General features: G+C 43.9%; 1 protein-coding gene across 1 annotated transcript; it reads left to right on the top strand.

The window, feature by feature from the left end:
- Nucleotides 1-1,735: 1,735 nt before the first annotated feature.
- On the top strand, nt 1,736-19,056 carry LOC110510029 (voltage-gated potassium channel subunit beta-3). The gene is made up of 14 exons (XM_021591306.3): nt 1,736-3,257; nt 12,308-12,351; nt 12,515-12,552; nt 13,065-13,144; nt 13,294-13,338; nt 13,655-13,699; nt 13,791-13,834; nt 14,011-14,097; nt 14,307-14,392; nt 14,516-14,636; nt 14,721-14,815; nt 14,979-15,099; nt 15,526-15,614; nt 17,763-19,056. The coding sequence occupies exons 1-14, from the start codon at nt 3,004-3,006 to the stop codon at nt 17,850-17,852; spliced, it is 1,239 nt and encodes a 412-aa protein (XP_021446981.1). The 5' UTR covers nt 1,736-3,003; the 3' UTR covers nt 17,853-19,056.
- Nucleotides 19,057-19,373: the final 317 nt, after the last annotated feature.

Here is a 19,373-nt window from a genome sequence, read left to right as displayed (position 1 = left end):
GTCAAAATGCTTTTTAAAAAATCTGTGTTTTATATCATATGGTACCACAGCTGATGAAACTAACAAAAAAGTGTGAAAACATTTGATCAGTGTTATTTCCTGATAGTTGCTGGTTGAAAATACAATCTACACAGGACCTTCTAATCAGCAGGTTTTCATGGGCGGGAGTTTTGGCTTTCCATGGTGACATCACTATGCTGTAAATTGGTTAATAGACCAAACCTCTCTGTCTGTAACAGCTATACTGAACAAAAATATAATTGCAACATTCAACAATTTCAAAGATTTTACTGAGTTACAGTTCAAATGAGGAAATCATTCAATTGAAATAAATTCATTAGGCCCTAATCTATGGAATTCACATGACTGGGAATACAGATATGCATCTGTTGGTCAAAGATTCCTCCCCAAAAATGGGTCTCACAATAGGCCTCAGGATCTTGTTGCGGTATTTCTGTGCATTCAAATTGTCATTCATAAAATGCAATTGTGTGTTATGCCTGCCCATACCATAACCCCACCTCCACCATGGGGCACTCTGTTCACAACTTTGAAATCAGCAAACCGCTTGCCCACACGACGCTATATACATGGTCTGTGGTTATGAGGCCGGTTGGATGTACTGCCAAACTCTTTAAAACAACGTTGGAAGCGGCTTATGGTAGATAAATTAACATTAAATTAACATTAAATTATCTGGCAACAGCTCTGGAGGACATTCCTGCAGTCAGCTAATTGCACACTCCTGTAAAACTTGAGACGCCTGGGGGAATCATCATCCATATGCTTGAGTATTTATTGAAAAGGGAGTGGTCATTAAGGGTTTATTGAAAAAAGTGAGGTTGCTTTTAACAGACATGCGTCTGCGTGTATACAATGTATTGAATTTAAGGCTGGCAGTGCAGTCCCGGTTTATCGATGTGTATGCCTGTGCACCAGTGAAAGGGAAGAATGAGATTCTTTATTTGTGAATTGTCAGACTGGTCTTATAGACTAGACGTAACATAGTACATGTAAATCCGGGCCACTGAAGTTAGTTTAATATGTTATGTTTGGTATGGTTACATAAGATATAAGGTTACTTAAGGCAAACATGAAAGGAAGGTCGTTGGGTAGGCGTGTAACGAGAACTTCTAGCAACCCGAAGATTCTATGTTCAGATCTCATCAAGAACAACATAGTATTTGAGCTAATTAGCAACTTAGCATGTTAGCTAACCCTAACCTTAACCCTTTAAACTAACTCCTAAATGTAACCCTAACCCCTAACCCCTAGAGCTAGCTAACTAGTGGTGCAGCGGTCTAAAGGCACTGTATTGCAGTGCTAGAGGCGTCACTACAGAGCCTGGTTCCATCCCGGGCTGTATCACAACCGGCAGTGATCAGGAGTCCCATAGAGGTGCGCACAATTGGTCCAGCGTCGTCCTGGTTAGGGTTTGGCCAGTGTAGGCCGTCATTGTAAATACTAATTTGTTCTTAACTGCCGAATTAAGTAAAGGTGGAAAAAATTGCCACAATAAATTGGAATTCGTAACATATCATACGAATTCGTAGCGGATGATGGACGATGATGATGGACGTCCACAAATTGACACATGCCATACAAAATGTACCATATCATACTTCGAGTGTCTCGGATTTGCTTACAGAATCATATGAAATGCCCTAAAACCACGTTGGAATTGTGCTATTACAATAGATTGTTATTTTCTGTTAGAAAGCACCCGTTTTGTTAAATTTGTACAGAGTGTGTGAGAGGGGGGGGGGCGCCTTTCGCAATCATCGACTTTGAATGTTTCATGATTAACACGTTGGGACCCGCTGCAAGGAGAACCAGGGATTGGAATGATACTTCTGAAGAGAATTGCCACCATCATCAGCATCTCAAATGAAACAGATGGGACACAGGGTAACTGTGGCATCGATTTATGCATTTGATTAAATGATCACATTTTTGCCGATCATGCCAACTATGCTGTGAAATGGTTACTGTGTGCCAGGATCCTTTTCGATTGGGGAAATGTATAGCCTGACTGATATCCGAAATAGATTATTATAGCAGTTATGCTATTGACAATATTCAACAAAGTGGATAAAAATTACCACACGATTTGGAGCTGCTGATGCTGCCTTTTGCATCAGTTCGATGTTGCATGAGTTTGGGCACTGTGCCAGATAGGGGAAATACACTGGATGTGTGCATTAGAAGACTATGGTGTTTTAGCGCGTGTTGAATTCTGTTAGCATATACATTTATGGGAATATGAGAAAACATGTCTGAAGCTCATCTACAGTGTGGTTGTTGCGAAGCACTCCAGGGCTCAAGCTGGGCTCGACACTGATAGACTAACCTACGTTTGTAGCTGAAGAGGAGACAAGCAAGCTGATTAATGCTTTACCACCCTGCCTATCAATCAAGCTGTATCAAAAACATATAGCAAGCGTCTTCCTCGCCACCACGATCTTTCCGGATGTCTCTGCAAGACTAGGCAAGTCAGTCAAGTGAGGAATCTGTTGCGCTCGCCGTCCGTGGAGAGCGCGGTTCGAGAGGTAGCCTACCCGAGCCCGTGGAGCTGCGCCCCTTGATCAGCCTACGAGGACGACACTATGTACCAGCTCCCCGCTGATGATGATGGGAGGAATCAATGTTCACACTAGAAACCTCTTGAGACTAAGCGAACTCTGAGGAGCTCTGCCTGGACTGCAACAGGACCAGACAGGAGAGAAGAGACTGAGACAGACCAGACGCTGACTGCATGCGCCAGGTTGGGCCTGAGTTCTTGCCTGCTCCTGTGGCTCTGGACAGATAAGACAAACCTTCCCTGTTTGGGCATTTGTCTGGACAGGTACATCTTAGCTCTATCCCATCTACACTCTACCAAAGCAACTTTAAGTTGTAGCATCAATTTAGCAGACATTAGTATTTTGGGGTCTGACCCTAAGCCGCATCCCAAAGAGCCTCTCCAGGGGCCAGTTTTGTTTACCAGACTAGGCAGTGGTCACCATGCAGGTCTCTTTTGCCTGCACGGAGCACAATCTGAAGAGCCGCAGTGAGGACCGGCTTTGTGGTCTTCGCACTGCGCCCCCCCCTGGGGGAAGCAGTGGGGGAGGTGGTGGAGGGAGCAGCCAAGGGGGTAATGGCAACTACAACACCCAGGGCTCAGCCAAGTCCAGGGAGCAGTCAGGGTCCCGCCCGGTCCCCCAGGGCCATGCCCACATGAAGGAGGCAATAGGGCGCCACAGCAGTATGAAATACAGGTGAGCAGGGGGAGGGAGGGATACGGAGAGGAGTGCTGATTATTTGGGGTGGAGAGTCAAAGGGCATGCCAACAGAGTTGGCACAAACAGGTTGGGAGGGTATCTGATTCAATTAGTGTTTTTTTTATGTTGTTCCTGAAGAGTAATGAAGGCTCATGAACCTCTACCTAAACGATGGATGATTATGATGAAGGACTCAGACACTGCCCTCTCTCTCCCTGGAACATGATGGCAGCTCAGGTTACCCCAGAGCACTTCCACTTACCATGAAGGGCCTCTCAGACAGCACCGGCTGCCAGGGGTAACTTCATTGTATTTCAGTTAACACCTGAGTTGTTGTGGACAGTGAGCAGCTGCATGAGGATGACATCATTTATGGGGCTGGGAGTTTTGGTGTTTGTGTCTCTCATGTCTGTTCTTGCATGTATGTGTAAGCTACGGTGAAAATCACAACAGCCTCGTCATATTTAGATGGTTTCCCGAGCATTTATAAATGTTAAATTCATCCAGCTGTGAACGTTATAGTGGGAAGTACAGTACGTACTATGTGCTCCTTTGATAGAATTAGCATCACCAGATAAAAACAATATTGGTCTGTTTCTATTTCACATATTGTGATATTGAAATGCAGCAGACAGACATCTCTAATCCCTTTTATTCATTCCAGAATCAGATGGAATGTGATAGAATTGAACAGTCTTTATCAGATTGAAAGCTGCCTATACCAGATGATGTAGGAAGGCAGCTATATTCTGGATGGGTAAAGGAACATGCCCCTTAGCTCAATCCTGACACCATTCTCTTCACTCAATTATGTTTTAATTTAAGAGGCAGTTTAAGTAGGGAATGAGGCTCAGGAGGAAATGCCAGGACATAGTGGTTTATTTCATTTATGCATATATTGATTTAATTGGATGGGGAATACTACCCCTGAAGGGGTGACAGGTAGCCTAGCGGTTAAGTGCGTTGGGCCAATAATCAAAGGTCACTGGTTTGAATCCCTGAGCTGACTAGGTGAAAGATCTGTCAATGTGCCCTTGACCAAGGAACTTAACCCTAATTGCTTCTGTAAGTCGCTCTGGATAAGAGCGTCTGCTAAAATGTAAATGGTTCTGTCATAGTTTTTTTGTTGTTTTTATGAGGTTGCAGCCAATAGGCGATGGAATAGTGACAGCCGCTCCAGTTGCCAACGGTAACACCCCTGTGGTGCCTAGTGCCCACAGTTTGTGTTATTTCCAAAAGCAGAAGACTTATTAGTCTGCCTCTACTGGAGCACTCATCTCAAAATTCACCCTGCTGCCACCACCAGGGAACAGTGTCACTAAGCCTCATGTGCAAGGATGATTATCAGAGAGCACTTTATATACATTTATATAATTATTATTAATCTGAAACATTCTTTTGACCCAAACATTTTGGACACATGTTACACCAAAATGTTATGCATGAGAATCAGTTTGAATATGATCATAGAATATGAAGTCCTTTTCCCACGCTAACTAAAATGGCCAGCGAAGACTAGGCCTTCTCTCCTAAAACAAGCTTAATCAGCATCACTATCACTATCCCCACCATCATAAAGTGACTTTACCGCACACACGTATCTACTATAAGACATGCTCATTTCACTTCTCGTAAGGAGAACAGCAGACAGTGATGATACTGATTGTAGTGAGCCCCGCTGTGTTGACTGTGTGAGTCTTCTCCTTCTGAGGGAAACAGCTGAGAAAGGGGAGGAGAGGTAGAGGTTGGGGAACTCACAACCTCCCTTTTCTCTAATTGTTCCTTATAACTGCATATTTGAACTCATTAGCCAGACTATTCATCAGAGCTGAGAGGGAGTCCTCTTTGGCAGGTTGCAAAATAGAGGAGAAAAACACATGTACAAGTGTGTATATTATACACGGGTGGAAATGTTTATTTATTTTTAATAATCTATTTCAAACATGCATATAATACACACTTGTACATGTGTAAAACAGGACAAATTTAAGCTCCCACCAAATTATTATAATTATAAATCACACCCTGGCCACCAGTCCCACTAACGCTCTATCTATCTATCTATCTATCTATCTATCTATCTATCTATCTATCTATCTATCTATCTATCTATCTATCTATCTATCTATCTATCTATCTATCTATCTATCTATCTATCTATCTATCTATCTATCTATCTATCTATCTGTCTATATATCTGTCTGTCTGTCTGTCTGTCTGTCTGTCTGTCTGTCTGTCTGTCTGTCTGTCTGTCTGTCTGTCTGTCTGTCTGTCTGTCTGTCTGTCTGTCTGTCTGCCTGCCTGCCTGCCTGCCTGCCTGCCTGCCTCTATATTGTTGTCTCTCTCTCTCACTCCTGTCTCCTGTCTAATTCTCTAAATGTTCTCTCTCCCTGTAATCTCTCTTCACCATTCTACCCCTCTCTCTTTTTCCCTGTTACACTCCCTTCCTCTCCTCTTCTCAGCCAACACTTGCGGTGCATTGCAGCATTCTCTGCACGGTAGTCTTGAGAATCTGTTGTGTGTATGTGTGTGTCTTTGTATAAATGTGTGTGTTTTATATTAGTTTTCATATAGAACGTCAGTAGGTGTAGATGTTGTATGAGAGTATGCATGCATTAGTATGTATGAACATAAAGGCTTGTTTGTATTATGTGTGTGTGTGTGTGTGTGTGTGTGTGTGTGTGTGTGTGTGTGTGTGTGTGTGTGTGTGTGCAACACATCTTCATGTGTTAAACCACTCCTTTGGGTGATGTTTAAGTAATGCAGTGTACATGTATATTTGCATACTCTGCCTATCCAGTTTGAGATGAAACTCCCCTGTCTTGTTGCATGTTCCAGTTCTCTGAGTCTTGGTGTGAGTTGGAGCAAAATGGTTCTTCGGCTGTCACCATAGGAGAACCGTTTTTGATTCCAGGTAGAACCATTTTGGTTCCAGGTAGAACCCTCTGTGGAAAGTGTTCTACATGGAACCCAAAAGGGTTCTAACTGGAACCAAAAGGGTTCTACCTTGAACCAAAAAGGGTTCTGCAAAGGGTCCTCCTATGGGGACAGCTGAAGAACCCTTTTAGGTTTTAGATAGCTCCTTTTTTTCGGGGTGTAGTTTGAGGGAAGCCTCCAGGACCTGGTTTCTCCATAGCGATGGAACTTAGGCTTACTAGTGTTTTAACAATGCATCTTACTAGTGTTTTAACAATGCATCTTACTAGTGTCTTTAACAATGCATCTTACTAGTGTCTTTAACAATGCATCTTACTAGTGTCTTTAACAATGCATGCCAAAGATGTAACATGTGTTTCCCAAAACACCACACAGAGAGATCAGTGTGTCGTTGGAGCATGTGTCGATACTGATAGGATCAAAAGAAAGACAGCACTGTTCTCGGATCAGCTTTCTCAATTTAAATCTTACCTTGACATTAGAATTATTTCACAATACTGAAGACGAATCAGCAAGAGATGTTACCACATATGGCTTCAACAATTGAGGCAGCTTTTTCTAATAAATTCTTACTCAATTAAAATGCACTAAATGACAGATTTGGCACGTCATTGTGCATGTTAGGCTACGCATCATGAAATATATTGAGACAAATTACAGACGGTAGCCCACAAGTAGCAAAATAGAATTGATTGAACATTTATTTCAATATGAATGAAATGGGCCTATAGCTTACTGTAGACTATTTATATTTGAATGCGGTCATCTCGGTTTTCATTTGAACCATCTTTTTATATGTGGCTTGTTTGTATCAATTGCAAAGACAATGGCAACTTTGTTCTGAAGTTATTGGTGGTCACAGAGAGACAGATAAACCATATGATTCTATGTTTAGCGGAGATCTTCTGTGTATAAAGTGACGCGGGAGGGCAAAAATGCATCTAACAAAGCACTTAGCTGTTCTACGAGTGGTCTGAGGCAGGCTGCTGAATGTTTTCAAGAGCAACGTTAATAATGATGGTTTCAGCTCGGAGAGTTAACAATGCTCCTACAAAGGTTATAAGAAGTGCTAAGCATTAAGATGCTTTCAGGAAACCGGGCCCAGGATTAGAAGAACAAGGTCAGGGTAGGGTTGTTAGGAGAAGGTTGTGTGGAGACCAGCTCACAGTCCAGCTCACAGACCAACACACAGAGCAGCTCACAGACCAACACACAGACCAACACACAGACCAGCTCACAGACCAACACACAGACCAGCTCACAGACCAGCTCACAGACCAGCTCACAGACCAACACACAGACCAACACACAGACCAACACACAGACCAACACACAGACCAGCTCACAGACCAACACACAGACCAGCTCACAGACCAACATACAGAGCAGCTCACAGACCAACACACAGACCAACACACAGACCAGCTCACAGTCCAGCTCACAGACCAACACACAGACCAGCTCACAGACCAGCTCACAGTCCAGCTCGCAGACCAACTCACAGACCAGCTCACAGACCAGCACACATACCAGCTCACAGACCAGCTCAGAGACCAGCTCACAGACGAACACACAGACCAGCTCACAGACCAACACACAGACCAGCTCACAGACCAGCTCACAGACCAACACACAGACCAGCTCACAGACCAGCTCACAGACCAGCATACAGACAAGCTCACGGAACAACACACAGACCAGCTCACAACCATCTCAGACCAGCTCACAGACCAACACACAGACCAGCTCAGACACCAGCTCACAGACCAACACACAGACCAGCTCACAGACCAGCTCACAGACCAACATACAGACCAGCCCACAGACAAGCTCACAGAACAACGCACAGACCAGCTCAGACACCAGCTCAGACCAGCTCACAGACCAGCTCACAGACCAGCTCAGTCACCAGCTCAGACACCAGCTCACAGACCAACACACAGACCAGCTCAGAAACCAGCCCACAGACCAGCCCACAGACCAGCTCAGAGACCAACACACAGACCAGCTCAGAGACCAGCTTACAGACCAACACACAGACCAGCTCACAGACCAACACACAGACCAGCTACCAGACCAGCTACCAGACCAACACACAGACCAACACACCGACCAGCTCACAGACCAGCTCACAGACCAGCTCACAGACCAGCCCACAGACAAGCTCACGGAACAACACACAGACCAGCTCACAGACCATCTCAGACCAGCTCACAGACCAACACACAGACCAGCTCAAACACCAGCTCACAGTCCAGCTCACAGTCCAGCTCACAGACCAACACACAGACTAGCTCACAGACCAGCTCACAGACCAACACAAAGACCAGCTCAGACACCAGCTCACAGACCAGCTCACAGTCCAGCTCACAGACCAACACACAGACCAGCTCACAGACCAGTTCACAGACCAACACACAGACCAGCCCACAGACAAGCTCACAGAACAACACACAGACCAGCTCAGACACCAGCTCAGACCAGCTCACAGACCAGCTCAGACACCAGCTCAGACACCAGCTCACAGACCAGCTCACAGACCAGCTCAGAGACCAGCTCAGAGACCAGCTCACAGACCAGCTCACAGACCAGCTCACAGACCAACACGCAGACCAGCTCACAGACCAGCTCACATGTACGCATGTTTTATGCTCATATACTGTAGTATAAACTGTAGTATGTACTGTAGTATGTGCTGTAGTATGTACTGTAGGCTATATAAGGTAGTATGTACTGTAGCATGTACTGTAGGCTATATACTGTATTATGTACTGTAGTATATACTGTAGTATGTACTGTAGGCTATATACTGTAGTATGTACTGTAGGCTGTATAATGCTGCATGTACTGCAGTATATACTGTAGTACGTAATATAGTATGTAATGTAGGCTATATACAGTAGTATGTCAAATCAAATCTAATCACATTTATTTGTCACATACACATGGTTAGCAGATGTTAATGCGGTTGTAGCGAAATGCTTGTGCTTCTAGTCCCGACAATGCAGTAATAACCAACGAGTAATCTAACCTAACAATTCCAAAACTACTACCTTATACACACAAGTGTAAAGCGATAAAGAATATGTACATAAAGATATATGAATGAGTGATGGTACAGAGCGGCATAGGCAAGATGCAGTAGATGGTATCGAGTACAGTATATACATATGAGATGAGTAATGTAGGGTATGGAAACAAAGTGGCATAGTTTAAAGTGGCTAGTGATACATGTATTACATAAAGATGCAGTAGATGATATAGAGTACAGTATATACATATACATATGAGATGAGTAAAGTAGGGTATGTAAACATTATATTAAGTAGCATATGTACTGTAGTATGTACTGTAGGCTATATACTGTAGTGTATACTGTAGTATGTGCTGTAGTATGTACTGTAGGGTATATACTGTAGTATGTACTGTAGGCTATATACTGTAGTATGTACTGCAATATGTACTGTAGGCTATACACTGTAGTATGTTCTGCTGTACGTACTGCAGGCTATGTGTGTTTATGTGTGTACTATATGTTTATTTGTGTATGTTTTGTTTCTCCTTATGCTTTTTTCTTTCTGTTAGCGTGTGCGTGTGTGTATGTGTGTGTGTGTGTGTGCCTATAGTCCCCCACAGACTGACAGACAGCAGCTTTGTGGATCACAACACTGCAGAGGGAGGAGGGGGGGTACTTGTCACACATACTGACAATGACAGTGACACTCCATCACCCTGAACCCAATATAATAATAAGAATAATATTAATAATATGAATATGAACAATGTATATGAATATTGATAATACGTGTGTTTTGCATATCTAGCAGTGGCAGCTCTAATTCATATATGCCCCTCTGTTTGTGTGTTTGTCTCTCTGACTGTCTCAGGGCCAGATATTAACTTGATTTCAACTCTCAAAGTGACATTGATGCATGATATACGCTAAAGGCTCCAGCCTCAGTTTGTGTTCTCCAAAGGAATTTGAGGATATAATTAAGCAAGCATATTGAGCTACACTCTTAGAAAAAAAGGTGCTATCTATAGCCTAAAAGGGTTCTTCGGCTGTCCCCATAGGATAACCCTTTGAAGAACCCTTTTGGGTTCCATTTAGAACCCTTTCCATGGAGGATTCTACTGTACATGGAACCCAAAAGGGTTCAACCTGGAATCCAAAAGGGTTCTCCTATGAGGACAACGGAATAACACTTTTTTCTAAGAGTGTAGGTACATGGGAGCTGTAAAAACATAAGCTTTCAGGAAAGGCTTGAGATTTTGTGTAGATATCAGCTAAATTGTAATATATCTGTGTTGATGTGGTCAGTATGTTGTGATTTGAATCCCTGTCAGCGTTGAAAGTGAGAGCTAGACTGTTGCCCAGAGGCTGGATTATTTGGGGGAAATAGAATGACTAATGTAATTTACAAAAAAGTACTCCATCCTCTCCTTGCAGATACATCTACATTGGATCAATTACACATGTGTTATTGCTTGAGAGTACATGTGACAGGCACACAAACACACAACATGCCTATGTACGTACACACACAAGGGCACACAAAAGCACAATTCTAAAAATAGCTGGCCAGGCAAATAACAATAGAGCAGGGAAAATAAAGCATCTCTCGTCTGCCTCGATCTAAACGCTCTGACAGTCTGTCTCTTTCCATAGAGCTATTTGTAGCGGACGCAGACAGACAGACAGACAGGCAGGCAGATAGACAGGTGTACAGACAGGCAGACAGGCATGGAGGTAGACAGGTATACAGGCAGACAGACAGGCAGGCGGGCTGGCAGATAGACAGGCAGATTGGTAGACAGGCAGGTTGACAGACAGGCAGGCAGGTAGACAGACAGACAGTTTGACAGGCAGGTAGATAGGCAGTCAGACAGGCAGGCAGATAGACAGACAGACAGTTTGACAGGCAGGTAGATAGGCAGTCAGACAGGCAGGCAGATAGACAGACAGACAGACAGCGAGGTAGACAGGCAGGTAAACAGAAAGACAGGCAGATAGCCAGGCAGGTAGACAGGCAGACAGGTAGACAGACAGTCAGATAGAGAGGCAGGTAAACAGGCAGGTAGACAGGCAGGTAGACAGGCAGGGAGGTATATAGGCAGACAGGTAGAGAAGCGAGGCGCTGGAGATGAAGACAGTGAGCAGCAATGAGTTCTGCTGCAATTCTGCTGCCTTCCCAGCTGGCTCCTCGGCTAATTAGAATGGAGGAGAGCGCCAGCAAAGGAGGGGAGTAGGAGAAGGAGGGCAGGGATGAAGCCCGCAGAATTTCTGTGGCACATGCTTGCATGACCAGGGCTCACTGCAGCTCTCTGATTCCAGTTCTATCCTTCCCTTCAACAATCAGCTTTCTGGTAATCAGATGTGGCATGCCCAGCACTGGACTCCAACCATATAAACTATTTCAGTCAACCCATGTGGAAAGGAGAATGTTATTATGGATATACAAGTATATACTGTACAGCTTTATCCGGTGTAGGGGTTAAACCACCCAGTGCCCTATTGTTATAGCCAAGTACACTATATTACACTGAACTGTTGATGTGAGAAGGGTAGAGGTCACCTGTTCAACAGGGGCCGTCTGGGTACTCAGGCGTTAATCACTGCCAGAAATACACTCACTTATCCAGATTGATAAAGCAGTTATTCAGAATGCGTATCTGCAGATTGTGTTGTAAAATTTAGTTGAGAGGTGTAGACGTTGAACCTAGTTATTTAGGAACCTCATTCTGTGACTGTGCGTACTATGCTAGAAAGCACAAGAAGTGCAAACGTAGGTAGATTTTGGGGTAAATGTCATGTCCCTAAGAAAGTGTTCATAACTCTTATTGTCATCGGATAGGGAACTGTGGATCTGTCTCCGTTCATTCGTACGTTAGTCACACGCGATACCTCAGAAAGCACTGGGATGATTTTGATGAAACTTGATGGTGAATGATGCGTCTTGCCATAGAGATCGGGCATTTACAAAGTTACACTGATTACACACGCGATATCTCAATTGGCCCATGGGGGGGAGGGGGGGCTGCATAATTTGTGGGGGACGACATGTTTACTGTTGCCTTGTTTTCTCTTCCCTGACCCCTGTCTTTCTCAGGAACCTGGGGAAGTCTGGTCTGCGTGTGTCCTGCTTAGGGCTGGGTGGGTACAAAATAAATGGACCAGAAAAATATGCATTAGAGACTCCCTGAGCAGTGTAACCGAACTGATAACAATATGCATTAGACTCCCTGAGCAATGTAACATAACTGTCTCTCGCCATCTGTCTACCTGTCTGTCTGTCTCTCTGTCTGTCTGACCGTAGGCACCTGGGTGACATTTGGATCACAGATATCTGACGAGGTGAGTTATGTAACAATGTTTTGGGACACCCTGTTTAATTACTGCAGTTTGCTAAACCAGGGTCCCACAGAGTGTTTCTTGGTAGTCTTAAACAAATCTACTTTGAAACAAAAGTACACACCTCACACACATGGTTATGGGCTTAACAAAAAGAGGACACCTGTACCATGTCAGATATTTTGAGTTTCCATCCCAATATTACACTTTATATACATTACTGAAATATAACAAAACTGTTTGACTTAGGTTTTTTCTAATAATCTTTATGAATTATGTAATTATAAAAAATATTAATTACATTCCACCCATGAGGCCAAAGAGAGCGTTTTTGGTCATTGACTGCAGGAAAGGGCTACCCCATTCTGAGGCTGCACCTTTTTGACCTCTCAGTCTCTCTATCACAATGTTAGTGTCTATGTCTGTCTCACTCTGTCTCTTTCTCTCTCTCTCGCTCTGTCCACTGTCTCTCCCTCAGTTTCTCTCTCTCAGTGTCTGTCTCTTTGTCCCCTCAGATGGCTGAGAACTTGATGACCATTGCCTATGAGGCCGGGGTGAACCTCTTTGACACAGCAGAGGTGTATGCCTCCGGCAGGTCAGCTTTTCACACCTCCTTTCACTGCTCTCTTCTATTCCTTATCTTTGTCTGTATACACTTCCTGCCTCTGTCTATCACTCCATCTTTTTCTGTCAATCTTTCTGTCTCCCCACTGATTTTTATTCCATCACATCCTCTCTCCACAGGGCTGAAATCACCCTAGGGAACATCGTCAAGAAGAAAAGATGGAGGTGATATTACTCATATTTCTAATGTGACTCATGTGGATATGAATAGCTGTCTGTCTAACTATATTACATCACAAATATTTTTCTGTGAACTTTGCTTTTCACATTTATTAAGAACAGACGGACCTTTATTTTTAAATATGATAGATTGTTTGAATAAGAAGATTGTTTATTTTCATACTTGTTTTATTATTTCTGGTTCTGTTGGCACTTTTTATAATGCTTTTAGTTTCTCTGTGGTTGACATCAAATTACTATGTGATGAAAAGATAGTCTATTTCCTTGTCCCCTCTAACCTCTCCTCCCATTTCTTTGGCAGGCGTTCTAGTTATGTTGTGACAACCAAGATCTATTGGGGAGGGCAGTAAGTATCCTGGGAAAAAGATGCCAGATATAACAGTCATAAGTTCTTCATTGTTCTGACAAAGTGACTCTGTATTGTTGCTGTCACTCAGGGCAGAGACAGAAAGGGGACTCTCCAGAAAGCACATCATTGAAGGTAGAGTCAAGTTGACTTATAATAGGATACAGTGGCAATAGTGATTATGAAGATGATGACGACAATGATGAAGATGAGGATGTGAATGATGAGGATGATGACCAATGATGAGGATGATGACCATACTGATGAAGATGATGATGAAGATGATGATGATGATGCCCATTACATTGCAGGTTTGAGAGGATCCCTGTCCAGACTCCAGTTAGATTATGTGGACATTGTCTTTGCCAACCGGAATGACGTCAACAGCCCTATGGAAGGTCAGTCATAGTCACACCAGTCCTTCGACTTTATTGTCCATCTGTTACAACGGAAATGTGTCTCCTGCTCTGCTCACAACCCTTTGTGGCATTTATTGCTGAATGTACTCGTTAAAAAGTGTCTTCATGTTTACATTCTAAGCATGCAATATCTTTGTTACAGTATGTTTATTACCCGCGTGTAACAAGTTGGTTCATGTTATTTGCAGAGATTGTCCGGGCCATGACCTTTGTAATAAATCAGGGCATGGCAATGTACTGGGGCACCTCTCGCTGGAGTGCCATGGAGATCATGGTTAGTCCCCTGTTATTGCTCCCTGTTACCTAATACATTCCAGTCAACCTGCTCTTGTCAGTCAATGACGTAAGGCCATGGGTTCTCTGTGGTGATGGTGTTATTCTGTTTTCCTGCCACCAGGAGGCGTACTCAGTGGCGCGTCAGTTCAACCTGATCCCACCTGTATGTGAGCAGGCTGAGTATCACTACTTCCAGAGGGACAAGGTGGAGGTGCAGCTCCCTGAACTCTACCACAAGATTGGTCAGTCATCCACACTCACACAGCCCAGCGAACAGCACCGGATGTCCTCTCAACAGGATCTCTCTCTCTCCCTCTCTTGTCTAGGTGTAGGGGCAATGACCTGGTCCCCCCTTGCATGTGGACTGATCACAGGGAAGTACAGTGAGGGTGTACCTGACATCTCCAGGGCTAATATGAAAGTGAGTTCTCCAGAGAAAATAAACATGTTTTTAATTAGTGGATGTGTGTTTTCTATTTAATTGGAGTTCTGTAGGTGCTCCCCGACTGTGTGTCTATTAGGCCTACAACCGTGCATGACACCGTTAAATATTTCCGGGTTTGTTCCGTTTAATATTGGTGCAGGGTTACCAGTGGCTGAAGGAGCGTGTCAACAGTGAGGAGGGACGCAACCAGCTGGCCAAGATTAAAGAGCTCCACCTAATGGCCGACAGACTGGGCTGCACCGCCGCACAGCTAGCCATCGGTATGGTGTGTGTTTGTGTATGCGTGTGTGTATGTGACTCTGTGTGTGACTCTGTGTGTGACTCTGTGTGTGTGTGTGTGTGTGTGTGTGTGTGTGTGTGTGTGTGTGTGTGTGTGTGTGTGTGTGTGTGTGTGTGTGTGTTAATTGTTTTGTCCATCTCTGTTATCTTATGACTGTCTGACACTCAGAGGGTGCGTTTAAACAGGCAGACGAATTCTGATATTTTTTTCAGTTAATGGTCTTTTGACCAATCAGATCAGGTCTGAAAAAGATCGGATGTGAAAGACAATATCAGAATTGGGATAAACGTAGCCTAACATACTGTTTAGAATTGTTTTAATTAATTAAAAAGGATGTGTCAATGTGCCACATCCACACAGCCTCCATCTCTAAGCTGTGTTCTCTCCCTCTTTTCTGTCCTCTCAGCCTGGTGTCTGCGCAGTGAGGGAGTGAGCTCAGTGCTGATGGGTGTCTCCAACACTGACCAGCTGGTGGAAAACCTGGGTGCCCTTAGGGTAACCACCCTCCCCTCAACATCACACCATCTTGATGTTACACTGCAATGCACACTCAATCAGAGCTCATCAAACTAATGACATTGTCGTGATATAAGCATACCTGCATATACATTAATATACAGTGGGGAGAACAAGTATTTGATACACTGCCGATTTTGCAGGTTTTCCTACTTACAAAGCATGCAGAGGTCTGTAATTTTTATCATAGGTACACTTCAACTGTGAAAGACGGAATCTAAAACAAACATTCAGAAATTCACATTGTATGATTTTTAAGTAATTAATGTGCATTTTATTGCATGACAAGTATTTGATACATCAGAAAAGCAGAACTTAATATTTGGTACAGAAACCTTTGTTTGCAATTACAGAGATCATGCGTTTCCTGTAGTTCGTGACCAGGTTTGCACACACTGCAGCAGGGATTTTGGCCCACTCCTCCATACAGACCTTCTCCAGATCCTTCAGGTTTCGGGGCTGTCGCTGGGCAATACGGACTTTCAGCTCCCTCCAAAGATTTTCTATTGGGTTCAGGTCTTGAGACTGGCTTGGCCACTCCAGGACCTTGAGATGCTTCTTACAGAGCCACTCCGTAGTTGCCCTGGCTGTGTGTTTCAGGTCGTTGTCATGCTGGAAGACCCAGCCACGGCCCATCTTCAATGCTCTTACTGAGGGAAGGAGGTTGTTGGCCAAGATCTCGCGATACATGGCCCCATCCATCCTCCCCTCAATGCGGTGCAGTCGTCCTGTCCCCTTTGCAGGAAAGCATCCCCAAAGAATGATGTTTCCACCTCCATGCTTCACTGTTGGGATGGTGTTCTTGGGGTTGAACTCATCCTTCTTCTTCCTCCAAACACGGCGAGTGGAGTTTAGACCAAAAAGCTCTCTTTTTGTCTCATCAGACCACATGACCTTCTCCCATTCCTCCTCTGGATCATCCAGATGGTCATTGGCAAACTTCAGACGGGCCTGGACAAGCGCTGGCTTGAGCAGAGGGACCTTGCGTGCGCTGCAGGATTTTAATCCATGACGGCGTAGTGTGTTACTAATGGTTTTCTTTGAGACTGTGGTCCCAGCTCTCTTCAGGTGATTGACCAGGTCCTGCCGTGTAGTTCTGGGCTGATCCCTCACCTTTCTCATGATCATTGATGCCCCACGAGGTGAGATCTTGCATGGAGCCCCAGACTGAGAGTGATTGACCGTCATCTTGAACTTCTTCCATTTTCTAATAATTGCGCCAACAGTTGTTGCCTTCTCACCAAGCTGCTTGCCTATTGTCCTGTAGCCCATCCCTGCCTTGTGCAGGTCTACAATTTTATCCCTGATGTCCTTACACAGCTCTTGTCACGGCTTTCTTCTGTTGAAGGAGAGGCGGACCAAAACGCAACGTGGTTATTTTGATACATCTTTAATCAAGATGAAAATAGAACAATATACAAAAACAAGAAACGTGGAAAAACAAAAACAGCCCTATCTGATGTAACAAACACAAAGACAGGAACAATCACCTACAAAACCAAACACCAAACAGGCTACCTAAATATGGTTCCCAATCACAGAAACAGACAAACAAGACATCCAACATAGAATGCCCACTCAGATCACACCCTGACCAAACAAAACACAGAACATACAAAGCACACTATGGTCAGGGTGTGACAGCTCTCTGGTCTTGGCCATTGTGGAGAGGTTGGAGTCTGTTTGATTGAGGGTGTGGACAGTTGTCTTTTCTACAGGTAACAAGTAAAAAAAGGTGCAGTTAATACAGGTCTGTGAGAGCCAGAATTCTTACTGGTTGTTAGGTGATCAAATACTTATGTCATGCAATAAAATGCAAATTAATTACTTAAAAATCATACAATGTGATTTTCTGGATTTTTGTTTTAGATTCACAGTTGAAGTGTACCTATGATAAAAATGACAGACCTCTACATGCTTTGTAAGTAGGGAAACCTGCAAAATCGGCAGTGTATCAAATACTTGTTCTCCCCACTGTATATATATTTATGATTTAAAAAAATGTCAAAAATGTAGGCGTTCTTATTAATGTCACTTAAAATTCCATTATAGATTGCGCAAACAAGCAAGCAATCACCAAATCATTATGTCCTAGTCCTAAACTGACATGCCATGTTATGCCTGCAGCTTATTTCACAGATGACTCCTCAGACCGTGGCTGAGATTGACTCACTTTTGGGAAACAAGCCCCACTCTAAGAAAGAGTCGCGAGCATGAAGAGGAAACGATGGAGCCAAAGACAATCAGAGAAAGATGAAGAACAGCCGAGGAACATCGCTCTTTCACCATCCAGTATAATCAAAAACGTGCATGTCCTCAGTAACATTTTGCTTCAAGAATTTGCGCATATCCATTTTGCGCATTGCATTGTACCATGTATGAAAAAAGGAAATATTTGAACGTGCAAAAACAAAGATTATAAACTGGGTGGTTTGAACCCTGAATGCGGATTGTCTGAAAGCCGTGGTATATCAGACCGTATACATCAGGTATGACAAAACGTTTATTTTTACTGCTCTAATTATGTTGGTTACCAGTTTATAATAGCAGTAAGGCACCTCGGGGGTTTGGGGTATATGGCAAATACACCACGGCTAAGAGCTGTGTCCAGGCAATCCGTGTTGCGTTGTGCATAAGAACAGCCCATAGCAATGGTATATTGGCCATATACCACACCCCCTCTGTGCCTTATTGCTTAATTAGATCATATATATTACAGATCCCTCACTGACTGATCATGTCCACAAACAGAGGGTGAGGCCAAAGCATGGAGCATTAGGTTTCTGTCTTCCAGAGAGACCAATGAGGGCAAAGTTGGAGATGGAGAGAGATGGTGGTTGAATGAAGGAGGTGTTGCACTCTACTTTATCAAACATGATGGTGTTATCAATGAAAGGAGAACTCTTTGATGCCACGAAGCAACATGAGGCTCAGCTCTCTCACTGAATGTGTGACCAGCTCTACCATAGGACACTCTTTCTCTGCAGCTGCCTCTGAGTCCGCAGAATGCCTAGTACCCAGCAGAAAGCCAAAGGTTAGCATCACCTCGTCATCTCCGTATGTGACTGGCCTGTCACTCTATGTCCTTTAACAGCAGTTTCTTCCTTTTTATCTTCTCTGTGTGTAAACTGTGCACATGTCCCTTTAAGAGAGACCAGCCCAAGCAGGGTGTAAATGTGGCATGGCTTTAGTTATTTGGGCAGATTTGCAGTGCCCCTGTAAGCAGTCTTTTTGCACTAGCAGGTGGGATGGGCTGATCCAGGCTCTGCACTGGCAGGCACATCATGGAGCTACGCTTTATTCACTGTTTGCAGCCCGCTGACATGGTCTGTGTCCATGTGATGTGTATTGTCCTCCATATCAAACCATTTCTGCGTCAATGACAATTAAAACCAAGGCTTTCCCTGCTTGTTTGGAAGAACCTCTTTACTCCTTCATTAAAGACTGGAGTGTGGACCACATAATGAGAGGCACAGTAGATCATTCCTACTCAGCCTGAGACACAGGGTAGAACCCACTGTGGTAAACTAGCAGTATTTTAATGTGTTACGATGCTTTGTTTTAGCAACAAAAACATTTAAATGAGGCCAGATAACATGCAAATCATAACCTTTACATCAAGAATTCCGCTGTCCTCAAAGTGCAATGTTCACCCCATAATATTGTCTGTGTTCAGTCTCACTGGGACTGAGTCAGACAGAGAGATTGGTAGCAGAGTGATGTCAAGGCCCACTGGGC

This window comes from Oncorhynchus mykiss, chromosome 29 (assembly GCF_057628025.1).
Source record: "Oncorhynchus mykiss isolate SJ-2025 chromosome 29, ASM5762802v1, whole genome shotgun sequence".
Lineage (NCBI taxonomy): Eukaryota > Metazoa > Chordata > Actinopteri > Salmoniformes > Salmonidae > Oncorhynchus > Oncorhynchus mykiss.
The sequence above is the reverse complement of the archived record's forward strand: the minus strand, read 5'-3'. Positions and strand labels throughout refer to the sequence as shown.

What these genes read in the sequence shown, in the direction of transcription:
- LOC110510029 (XM_021591306.3), top strand. Translation starts at nt 3,004, where the DNA reads ATGCAGGTCTCTTTTGCCTGCACGGAGCACAATCTGAAGAGCCGCAGT. An exon ending in GAGGTGTATGCCTCCGGCAG is followed by an intron (nt 13,145 to 13,293) that starts GTCAGCTTTTCA and finishes CTCTCTCCACAG; the next exon opens with GGCTGAAATCACCCTAGGGA. An exon ending in TGAACTCTACCACAAGATTG is followed by an intron (nt 14,637 to 14,720) that starts GTCAGTCATCCA and finishes TCTCTTGTCTAG; the next exon opens with GTGTAGGGGCAATGACCTGG.